This window comes from Chrysemys picta, chromosome 3 (genome assembly GCF_011386835.1).
Source record: "Chrysemys picta bellii isolate R12L10 chromosome 3, ASM1138683v2, whole genome shotgun sequence".
Classification (NCBI taxonomy): Eukaryota; Metazoa; Chordata; order Testudines; family Emydidae; genus Chrysemys; species Chrysemys picta.
In genome coordinates this window covers 200,156,861-200,169,451 of record NC_088793.1, presented here as the reverse complement: position 1 = coordinate 200,169,451, position 12,591 = coordinate 200,156,861, and the positions used below count along the sequence as shown (strand labels likewise).

The 12,591-nt window shown below is 42.2% G+C and overlaps 1 protein-coding gene across 3 annotated transcripts in view; it reads left to right on the top strand.

The window, feature by feature from the left end:
• PLCB1 (phospholipase C beta 1) overlaps nt 1-12,591 on the top strand; it is a 623,222-nt gene that overhangs the window by 517,358 nt on the left and 93,273 nt on the right. For all 3 annotated transcript variants that reach the window (XM_065589796.1, XM_065589798.1, XM_065589797.1), the window contains 3 exons: nt 7,372-7,448; nt 7,554-7,643; nt 11,990-12,047. In XM_065589796.1, the coding sequence (XP_065445868.1) occupies nt 7,372-7,448; nt 7,554-7,643; nt 11,990-12,047 (225 nt within the window). The remainder of the gene's footprint in view (nt 1-7,371; nt 7,449-7,553; nt 7,644-11,989; nt 12,048-12,591) is intronic.

Below are 12,591 nucleotides of genomic sequence, written 5' to 3'. Positions count from 1 at the left end.
CTGCTGTCAGCTCCTCATCCAATCTGTCTGTCTCTCTCTCACCGTGGCCTTCTGTGTGACTCTTTCTCCATCCCAAATGGTTTCCAGTCCCAATCTCCTTCCTCGGGCTCCTCGTCCAATCTCTGCGACCCTTATCCCAGTTTTCCCCTCCCACCTGAGTTCCTTGTCTGATCTGCCTCCTTTTCCCTTTTACTTTGTTCCCTCTGTTGCAGTTTCAGGACAGATGCACCTGTTTTCCCCCTCATGGTCCATCAGTGGCACCCATTCTAGGCTTCTGGCTCCCAGCCGTCACCGAACTTGAGCAGAGACCTGCATCTGACTGTCTTCTGACCAGGGGTTTTTAAAGCTGCACAGTTGTCTGCCTTACACTATGATATCCCCAGCAAGCCAGACTGCCTAAACAGGCCAGGGTCTGCACTTTGCATTCTCTCTGATTACTATGAACAGTGTGATTGCCAGCAGTTATGAGTTACCACACCGCGCCTTCTAACCAAGCACATTTATTCTTAAGGTGGAAGCATTACAGAGAAAACATATTAAAAACCATAAAAGAACCTACCTGCTAAAAAGCTTACCAGAGGTCACCCCCAACTCCAACACTGGGCTCTGGTAGATGTCAGTCCTTCAAAACCCAAAGCTGGGTTTTCCCCAGTGTTGCAAGGTCATTGCTGTCTCAGATTCAGAACCAGAAGCCAGGCTGGGCAGTTCAGCCATTTCTTTATATCCCTTGGGCCTTTGATCTTCAGTCTCTGGGAACAGGCAATCAGCAGACAAAGACTTAGCCACAGGACATAGCTTCAAAAGGCAGGAGTTTTGCATAACCAGAGGTGGGAAACTTTCATTAATTTCCCCCTAGGCGTACCCCAGGAAATCCACTTAACACTTATTGTCCATTCTTGTCTGGCACATTTTAGGATAGTCCTTTGAACTCCCATGCCTCACATCACATCTCCCCCCTACAGAGGTAACATAGAATCCTGGCCCACAATAATAAATAAACTTTGCATTTAATACGATGGAACCCAAAGATACTTAGGACTTGTCTACACTTACCAGGGGATCGACATGTGATGATCGACGCATCGGCGGTTGCTTTAGTGCATCTAGTAAAGACCCGCTAAATCGACTGCAGATCACTCTCCCGTCGACATAGCATAGTGTGGACCCTGCGGTAAATAGATCTAAGCGACGTCGACTTGAGTTACGCTATTAATGTAACTCAAATTGCATAGCTTAGCTCGACTTTCCCCTGTAGTGTAGACAAGGCCAATCCCAGTTTTCTCCCTGGATCCCAGTCCCAGTCTCTTTGCAAACCAATCCCAGGCTCCACTTCCTACTGCCAGTCCCAGTCTCCTTGTTCAGCCAGCCCCAGTTTCTCTCTCCCCTCCACAGCCAGCCTCCAGTCCCAGTTTCCTTTCTGCATCTCCTTGGCTTAATCTACTTCTCCCCCCATCCTCCCACGGCTTCAGTTCTTCTCCCCTCTGCATTTGGATCAGTGCAGCTACACCGATACAGCATTTGTAGTGTGGACATGCCCTCTGCCTCTTACAACTGTGTCAGGTTTAATTCTGAAGCTAACTCCCTGCTTGCTCTAATACCAGGGATTTTGATTGGGTCACACTGTGCAAATTAAGGTCCCATTCCTATTAGGAGCTCTGAGTGAGTGCTGGGATCTGCCTGCAAAACTCTCTGCAGGATCAAGGCCTAAAGGCTCTCAGGGACACTGCCATTTTCTAAAACTATCAAGTTCAAACGTGTTGTCTCTTCATTGTTCTTTCATTGTGTGAAATACATATGGAATGCTCTCACATATCTGATTGTTCGTAACTTGTCTTGGTGAATGGGAGATGTGTGATTACATGGAGAAAGTGTTTATGCTGCATTCATGGACAGCTGTTGTTCATTTCACATTACGGAGATGCTGTTCAGAACTCCATAGTTAAGGTTGGAGTTTGATTTTGCACTTAAAGAAGCCTTGTTTTGTATGAAAAATGCAGTATATCCTCAACAAACTTTCAGTGCGTACTCTCTGAGTATAGATTGGATTTTCTGAGAATTTACAAGTAGGGCTGTCAAGCGATTAAAAAAATTAATCGTAATTAATTGCGTGATTAAAAAGATTAATCGCCATTAATTGTGCTGATAAACAGTAATACAATGCCATTTTTAAATATTTTTGGATGTTTTCTATATTTTCAAAAATATTGATTTCAAGTACAACACAGAATACAAAGTGGTCAGTGCTCACTTTGTATTTATTTTTTATTACAAATATTTGCCCTGTAAAAAACAAAAGAAACAGTCTTTTTCAATTCACCTCATACAAGTACTGTAGTGCAATCTCTTTATCATGAAAGTTGAACTTACAAATGTAGAATTACGTACAAAAAAAATTCAAAAATAAAACAATGTAAAACTTTAGAGCCTACAAGTCCAATCAGTCCTAATTCTTGTTCAGCCAATCACTCAGACAACCAAGTTTGTTTACATTTGCAGGAGATAATGCTGCCTGCTTCTTGTTTACAATGTCACCTGAAAGTGAGAACAGGCGTTCGCATGGCACTGTTATAGCCGGCGTCACAAGATATTTACATGACAGATGCACTAAAGATTCAGATGTCCCTTCATGCTTCAACCACCATTCCAGAGGACATGAGTCCATGCTGATGACAGATTCTGCTCGATAACAATCCAAAGCAGTGTGGACCGACGCATGTTCATTTTCATCGTCCGAGTCAGATGCCATCAGCAGAAGGTTGATTTTCTTTTTTGGTGGTTTGGGTTCTGTAGTTTCCGCATCAGACTTCTGAAAGCATGCTCCACACCTCATCCCTCTCAGATTTTGGAAGTCACTTCGGTTTCTTAAAATCTTGGATCGAGTGCTGTAGCTATCTTTAGAAATTTCACATTGGTATCTTCTTTGAATTTTGTCAAATTTGCAGTAAAAGTGTTCTTAAAACGAACAATATGTGCGGGTCATCATCTGAGACTGCTATACCATGAAATATGTGGCAGAATGTGGGTAAAACAAAGCAGGAGACATATAATTCTCCCCCCAGGAGTTCACTCACAAATTTAATTAACACCTTATTTTTTTAACGAGCGTCATAAGCGTGGAAGCATGTCCTCTGGAATGATGGCTGAAGCATGAAGAGACATATGAATCTTTATTGCATCTGGCACGTAAATATCTTGCGACGCCAGCTACAACAGTGCCATGCGAACACCCATTCTTGCTTTCAGGTGACATTGTTTTTTTTAGAGATTGGCTGAACAAGAAGTAGGACTGAGTGGACTTGTAGAGTCTAAAGTTTTACATTATTTTGTTTTTGAGTTCAGTTATGTAACAAAAAAAACTACATTTGTAAGTTGGACTTTCATGATAAAGAGATTGCACTACAGTACTTGTATGAGGAGAATTGAAAAATACTATTTCTTTTGTTTATCATTTTTACAGTGCAAATATTGGTCATCAAAAATAATATCAAGTGAGCACTGTACACTTTGTATTCTGTCTTGTAACTGAAATCGATATATTTGAAAATGTAGAAAAACATCCAAAAATATTTAATACATTTCAATTGGTATTCTATTGTTTAACAGTGCGATTAATCTCGATTACTTTTTTTTAATCGCGATTAATTTTTTTGAGTTAATCGCACGAGTTAACTGCGATTAATCAACAGCCCTATTTACAAGTAAATCTCTTAATTAATTTGAGTTAAGGTTAACTGAGTTAAGGTTAACTGAGTTAAGGTTAATTAAAAATTTAGCATGTCCCTGTCTTTTCTTCATCCTCAATTAGCTTAATAAAAGAGGCTCTTCAAACTTTCCGTTAGGTACCATGGTTACAATTTTGTGCATAGGCTATATATGTAAAACAATATATAAAACAAAACAAAAAAACTATGTTAAACAAATGTTAAGGATACAAGTCAAGTATTCAAATGTTAGGAAACAGGGCCGGCTCCAGGATTTTTGCCGCCCCAAGTGGCGAAGGGGGAAAAAAAAAAAAGCCGCAATCGCGATCGGCGGCAGCTCCACCGCGCCGCTTTCTTCTTCGGTGGCAATTCGGCAGCAGGTCCTTCCCTCGGAGAGGGACAGGAACCCTCCACCGAATTGCTGCCGAAGAGCCCGACATGCCGCCCCTTCCCCTTGGTCGCCCCAAGCACCTGCTTGCTCAGCTGGTGTCTGGAGCCGGCCCTGTTAGGAAATACCAGCATGTTTAACTGACCCATAAATAAATATTTCCTGGCCGGGGGCCAATTGTTGCCCTTAAGCCCAGTGGGCTGGCCTGGGTCTGAGCAGGAACCAAATTTCGCCCACTGATTTTATTTCTCTTGTCGTCATTAATTTTCTCTTATCTCTTATTTTGTCATGTTACATATACTGCATAGGAAAAACTATTGAGGAAAGTCATTCCCCCTAGGTCAAGAGGAATGTAACTGCTTTTGGTGAAGATTACTAGCCATTGTGGGTATTCGCTATTTCTGAAATGCTCTCCAATTGATTTTTCTCCTGGCCGGTTTGAGGTCATCTTAAAAGTTGGAATCACCTCTGCCCAAGCAATATTTCTTTATCTCTCAAGATAAATAGTGAATTGATTCTTACTGGCACTTTCTGCTAATGGCAGGTTTGAATAGGTCCTGAAGCTGAGTCAGCATTCTAATTCCTTTCCAGGCCAGACACAAGACTGACTCTCGCTTTCTCTCTCAAGATTTCTCTATCTCATTTGCCTTCGCCTTTCTTTCTTCCTCACACCCACACTCTTAAGAGATAAATCATCATTGAATGACAGGAGGATTTGGTAAGAACTTGGAATTCCCAATATTGTGTGATGCATTCCACTGACAAGAAGATGTGAGGAGAACATTGCACAGTTACGCACTCAAAGAGAGTAAATGCCAAAGTTAAGGAGGCGTTCAGATCCTTATCACTACCCCCTTGGGCTTTATAGTCTGGTCTATGTTTATGTGATCACTAGCTATTTTTCAGATAACACAAAGTCATATCATACCATTTTTCCTGTAGTATTAGTTGCATATCCGTATCATTTTGAAGTATTGTGTCCCTGCCATACAAATAGTGCAAAAAAAGCATGTATGTGAAAAATACGCCATGAACCCTTGCTACACAACATACCGCATGTTAACTATAGCAGAGTAATATGCAATGCGCCTTTATGTTTGCAGTTGGAGGACCAGAAAGCAAACCCCTTGTTCACACTGATGAGCAGTTACATAATTATTCCAAAGTCCTCAGGAAGCCGCCCTTGGTTTCGGTAATGAGCTATGTCTAAAATGGGCTGTGTCTAATCTTTTTATTTGGAATGTAAAATTTGTATTACTTTTATACAAACAACCATTTTGGACTAGTATGTAATTATTTTGTGGGGCTTCATATTGTCTGTAAACTCATTTTCCTGCTTACATTTACATTTCAAGACACATAATGACGGTTCCCCAAGCTTGGTTACATTTTCTGAATTGTTCAGTTATGAAGTGTCATGATAATTACTTTCTCAATAAGAAGCATTCTGACAGTTTCCTCTGTGCTTTATTTTCTCTGATGAAAATTTGCTTCATAGACAAATGAGAATTCTGTCTTAGTTGTATACTTTGTTATTCTGTAGTTCTAGAAGAGGGTTCATACCTAATACCCTCCTTTTGTTCTCTGCAAATAGGAAATAAAAATTGGATTTTACTATGTTTTGTTCTGGTCTCCCATGTTTAAGAAGGATGAATTCAAACTGGAACAGGTACAGAGAAGGGCTACTAGGATGATCCGAGGAATGGAAAACCTGTCTTATGAAAGGAGACTCAAAGAGCTTGGCTTGTTTAGCCTAACCAAAAGAAGGCTGAGGGGAGATATGATTGCTCTTTATAAATACATCAGAGGGATAAATATCAGGGAGGGAGAAGAATTATTTAAGCTTAATACCAATGTGGACACAAGAACAAATGGATATAAAATGGACATTAGGAAGTTTAGACTTGAAATTAGATGACGGTTTCTAACCATCAGAGGAGTGAAGTTCTGGAACAGCCTTCCAAGGGGAGCAGTGGGGGCAAAAGACATATCTGGCTTCAAGACTAAGCTTGATAAGTTTATGGAGGGGATGGTATGATGGGATAGCCTAATTTTGCCAATTAATTGATCTTTGATTATTAGCAGGTAAATATGCCCAATGGTCTGTGATGGGATGTTAGAGGGGATGGGATCTGAGTTACTACAGATAATTCTTTCCTGGGTGCTGGCTGGTGAGTCTTGCCCACATGCTCAGGGTTTAATTGATCGTCATATTTGGGGTCGGGAAGGAATTTTCCTCCAGGGCAGATTGGCAAAGGCCCTGGAGGTTTTTCGCCTTCCTCTGCAGCGTGGGGCACGGGTCACTTGCTGGAGGATTCTCTGCACCTTGAGGTCTTTAAACCACAATTTGAGGACTTCAATAACTCAGACATAAGTTAGGGATTTGTTACAGGATTGTGTGGGTGAGATTTTGTGGGCTGTGTTGTGCAGGAGGTCAGACTAGATGATCATAATGGTCCCTTCTGACCTTAAAGTCTATGAGTCTATGAACTACCCTTTACTATACATTCTCTGTATAGTAGTATCTGATTATTTTACTGAATTATTCCTAAACTATAGTGGTCTTCAAGTGAAATATATCAGTGATCCTTTTATGACTCATAATATTGTGAAGTTAGTCTCATATGATGTAGGAAAGTATTATTCCCCCTTTTACAGATGGGGAAACTGAGGCATTTTTGTTAATAGGGACCACTCTTGTTCTCACTGAAGTCAATAGAGATTTTGTTTCTGCCTTCAGTGGGAACAGAATTTGGCCTTAAATTTGCCCACAGTCATAGAACAGGTCTCTGGCAGAGCCAGATCTCAGATCTTCTAACTCCCAGTCCTGTGTTTTAACCTGTAGTCCTTGCTTCCTAGATATGAGCAAAGAGAGCCTTCTAACCCAATGTGCATGAATCTATTACTTCTACCTGGCCACACCAAAATCAAAATTGTTACAAATAACAGCGTTCTGTTCATGGCAACAGTATACCACACTTGCAGAGAAACTGAACTAGACAAAGGCACTGAGAGTCAGTTGTAATTTATCAATGACCACAATTATTCTTGTTCATAAGTAGGAAAACACTTGAAAGCTAATGAAATTTTTATATGTAAGTCCACAGTCCTCAAGAAGACAATCCATGCTTAACTGATAGAACTGCTACTAACTTTTAATCACATATACATACTGGTGATGATATAACATTTGCACGTGTTCACCACACTACATCTTTGAAGAAATCTTGGATTATTTATGATGAAAAAAATGTAAGATGCTCATTGTTTGGCTTTTTTCAGCTCATTCAGAAGCTGACAGATGTGGCAGAGGAATGTCAGAGCAGCCAGTTAAAGAAACTGAAAGAGACTTGTGAAAAGTAAGATGCTACTCTCATATAACTAACTAAATCTTCTTCAGCATCTAACTTCTGGTTGAAATACGTATGTGTGTGTAGGCTTATCTTTATTTCTCTTTCCTGTAGAGAAAAGAAGGAGTTAAAGAAGAAAATGGACAAGAAGAGACAGGAGAAGATCACAGAAGCTAAATCCAAGGATAAAAATCAAGTGGACGAGTAAGTGTATTCTAAAATTGTGTTCGATTTTATGAAGAGGTTCAAGGACATTTGGTCCATGTGACATCAAAAGAAAAGCCTCAACTAAATGATCAGTATGCAGGCAGTAGGGGATCACCAAAGGAACCAGGCCACCTCCTATTGAATGAATCCAAACCTCTCCTCCACATGTAGTGGAGCTGAAGGGGTGCGCTTTTGCACTGCACTCCGTGTCAAATGAGAATCCTCAGGAAAAGAGCCAAGGTCAGTGTGATGACAGAATGGCACACCTAGGCCCCAATCCCACAAACACTTCTACATGTGGGTGAATAAGCCCATTGGCTTCAAATCAACATTGTAAAGTGACTCGTGTGTGGGAGTGTTTGTGGGACTAGGCCTGGATTTGAAAGACACCCTTAAAACACACTATAAAATGAATGTTCTGTGGGCCATTTTCGATATGCAGCATACAAGGAAAGGAATGTGGCAGCCTGGCCCCTCCATGGGTGCAGGGTTCAAGTAGTTTGGGTGCCTTGTTTGAGAAATGCAACCTTACCTGCATATTATCTTTTCCCATGTTTAAAAAATTCTAATGTTATTGAATGATAGCATGCACTCAAACTACTGACAGTTCCTGAGGCTTTCATTTCACCTTAACAGAGTTTGTTGGGTAGGAATTTTCTTTCTTTTTAACTTTACCTATTATTAACTCATTTCTGAATGAAACAAACAGCATCGTTATAATGGAGGGTTTGTGGTAGTTTTGTAATGTCACCTCAGATCCTGTGCTATCAATCCTTCTTTCATGCTAGCTTTAGCCAACGTGGAGTTACTCCTGATTTTTCAACAGTGGAAGTGAGAAGAATTGGGTTCTGTGGGTGCAGTATCTGTAAAAAGGTGCAAAAATATTGATTTGATTTGTGGTTCACAAATAAGCACAGAATATATCTGGGTAAGTGGGCTATATTCTCCTCTAGTGTGCAGTACATAGGATTTGTTTGTTTCCCTCAATTCCTTTTTGGCAAATAATTCAAAGAGAGAATAGAACATTTTAGGTTGCACTACTGTATTTATTATTAGTTATCAATCTTTGTGTAGGGCCTAGTGGGTCTCAAACCCAGGCTTGTAGAGTTGCTAGACAGCAAACACCTCTGCATTGCTACCCAGGAACAGCTGTAACTAGTTTGTGTATCCCTACCCATGACCCGCTCTGGACACCAACCACAGGAAGTCCCGCCTCAAGGGGCTTGTGAGGTGGCACCTTTATGGCACTTGATTGGCTCACTGCTCTATATAAACCCAAGCGGTGTTTCAGGAATTGTCCAGTGTGGGTTACTAGCTAGCTACTGTGACCACTTTGTATTTCCTGTTCCTGAGTCCTGGTATTGACTTTTGCTCTGATTTGGACCTTGACTCCCACATGGACCCTGCTACCCAGTATTGACCCTCAGCCTGATCTCCGACTTGTCCCTAGCTCTGTCCACAGCTGGACCCTTGGCCTGACTATTGACTCTGATACTGACTCTGAACTCCGGTGTTTGTTCTGCCTACTGAGCTCCTGCCACTAGTCCTGCCTAACTCTGCCCAAGATCCTGATGCTTTGTAATATTTAAAACCAAATTTAAAAAAAAAACTGCAAAAGAATTTAAAAAACCCAAGCAAACAAAAAACCAAAACAAACCCCCAAGCTTTTCCACAAAGCCACGATTATACAGTGTTTAATATAGTGTTACCACTGTGTATAGTTTGGAGCTTCTCCTTGTAGGGAAAAGAAATACATATTTTTATTGATAGAAATGAAAGATGGGCTACAGAGATAAAAGGACTACCGCGCATGACCTGAGAACAGTCATTAGAGGAATGTAATAAGCAGCCTAAAGAGAAGATGACAAAATGGGAATAATAAGTGATAGTGTAAAAGGGGAAGAATTATTTAAGGTGGTTAAAGTTGGCATAATGGCACGGAAACAAAATTGGGAAAAATCAGTTAGACATTATGAAAAATGTTCTAACAGTAAAATCAATTGCAACGTGAAATGATTTGCCTGTAGAGAGATTATTGAAATATCAACGTAGGTGTTCAAAAGGAAGCAGACAAAAGTCCCTGAGCAGGCTCCCTCAAACTCCTTGCCCAGGTAAATCCAATGGAGGCAGCAAAAGGAGCAGGAAACTCGTTATATTTCTCCCCAGCTGTTCCAACAAGTGGACACAGTTTGCCCCTCCCCACTGAAAGAGGTAGCAGGACCTGTGTGCAAACCCAGTGGATCCCATCAAGACCTCCTGTGCAAGTAGGTATTTGAGGCTGCTCTCTCGCAAATGTGGGAAATCAAAACACGCCCAGATTAATATATTGTGCCAAGCTTTGCAGGCTTTCATTTTTCTATTATCCTTAATTTTTCCCTGTCTCTAGGGTTTGCATAGCTGCCTGGAAGCAACATATTTTAGTCCCTTATGTATAGATAGGTTTACCAAGCCATTCAAAATTCTGTTTAACCTCTTAAGTGCTCCTTGATTTTATTGAAATATTGCAACTACTCCATCATTTGGGGACAGTTTTCTCCCCCCTCTGCGAACTTCACAAACAATAAAGAAACATCTTACACTATATACTCAAATTACTACATACCATCATCTCTAATAAGCTGCATGTTCATTGTGGGCTTGATACTGCGATCGTTGAAGTCAATGGCAAAGTTCCCATTCATTGTAATGGTACAGAATCAGGGCCTATATTGCAACAGGTAAAATTTTCAAAGGCCCATAAGTGGCTTTGGAGCCTAAGTCCCACTGACTTCTAATGTATGTGCACTGCCCCTGCTATGGTGCACGTATCTATGGCAGTGTGTGCTGACTCTGGCCAGGCCGTCCTGAAAAAAATCTGTCTAAAAGGTCACTGCAGATGAAGCTGCTAAGATGTTCCTGCCCAAGTTCTCCTGCCTTCCCTTAAAGGGGTTGTAAAGAAAACCGATGAAATGGGCCAGTAGAAACCTCTTTTTGTTGTTCCCAGTCAGTGTGGCAGCTGAGAGGTTAACCAACAGGGCACAGCAGCATTGTTGTGGAGCAGAACAAGACAATGCAGTTCAAAAGCAGAAGACAAGCAGCCGTGCCCTACCCCTAAAATATTGCAGCACATCACCAGCTAAACTATCACGTTAGCAGAGAAGCTCTGTGAGCCGTCATTTGGCCTGCCAGGCTGTCTGCCATTGTAGAGTTAGACCCTATCCAATGCCTACATACAGTGAAACCCTGCTATACCGCGATGTTTGGGGTCCAAAAAATTGCATCGTGCTAAATGCGGGGTCGCGGTATAGCGGGGTTTCAAGCCCTCAGTGGTCCCCAAGGCGGTGCATTGATGTGCGCCGCCTAGTGCCCCTAGTGCCTAGTGCCCTGCAGGGGAGAGAAGCTGTGGCCCTGCACCTGCCGGGGACAGTGAGCACCGGCGCTCGCAGCCCTGTTGTTCTCTGTCCCCGGCAGGCGTGGGGCCACGGCTCCGCTCCGGCTTGGAGAGAAACTGCGGCCCCATGCCTGCCGGGGACAGAGAGCTCCAGGTCTGCAGGCGCCGGTGCTCTGTCCCCAGCAAGCACGGGGCCACAGCTTCTCTCCCGTGCCTGGCACTAGGCGGGGGCACATCAATGTCCCGGCAGGCGTCATGGCATTGGGGACCACTGGTACATACTGTATTACTGTATGTCTTAAACTGGGGCCAAATTGTGATCGCATTATATGCGATTTCGCATTATGGCGGGGTGCCTTATTGCGGGGTTTGACTGTAGTATATTCATAGGCACCTCTAAAATTCAAATGTTTCAACTCAATCCAGAACTCCAGGGCTTACGTAATAAAGTTTTGTGGTGAAATCCTGACCCTACTGGAGTCACTGAGAGTTTTGTCATTGACTTCAGTGAGGCTGGATTTCATTCATAGTACCTGCTCGCTGACATGGAATGCTGCGTAATATAACATGTTGGGTAGCATGTACCAGGCGATGCCCTGTGTGTTCTCTTTGGTATTCCATTTTCACACTTAAACGAATACTGCTACCACATAGAAGCCACAGCAGGAACGATATCCTACAGCAGAAGGACTAACTGAGAGCAGGACTTGCCTGACATTATCAGGGCTTAAAGGCAAGCAAGAGAAAATAATTTCATTGCAGGAAGTCACAGATCTGGACATTTCGGGATGTTTCTGAAGATACAACTCCAACACCCTGATTCTAACATATTAGACACTTTAGAAATGGACGGACAGACAGAACTGTCTCTTCAAGGCAGAGTCTATCACATTGGGTATTGATTTATCTGAACTGACAAACGTATTGATGTAATTTTGTCGACTGCAATAACTTGTTAATCCCTTGTCCCCAGGGAGAAGACGGAAATGATTCGATCGTATATCCAGGAAGTGGTGCAGTACATAAAGAGGGTACGTTAGTCTGTTGTATTTACATTGTTTGTAAAACTTCAGCTTTTACAGATTACCGTTTGACTGGAAGTTATCCGTGGAGTGATTATGAGCATATACAGTCCACTGTAGGTATACGTGCACCCAACGCACTCAAGTCAGAGACTTTTGCGAGCAGTACCACTAGGGGGCGCATTCCCTCCCCATGCACAGAGCCAAGGGCATAAAAGGGGCATAGACGCCACCTTGCTCTCTCAGTTCCCTCTCATCACCCATGGCAATATTTAGAGTTCCCCAGCATTCATGAGCCTTGGTTAGCCAACTTAAGGATTTCCTCACTTTGTACAAAGTTATAGTTCACTTAGTATAGTTATAGTTTAGTTACTTAGGCTTTGTGGAGGGGGTTTTTGCTGGGCAGAAATGTGCCGCATGCAGGGCCCTTATCCCCATCACTGACAGGCACAATAGTTGTCTAATTTGTTTAGGCGAGGGACATGTGAGGGACAAATGCCGTATCTGTACCTCATTCCCCATGAGGGCAAAGAAACAGAGGGATTTCTGATTT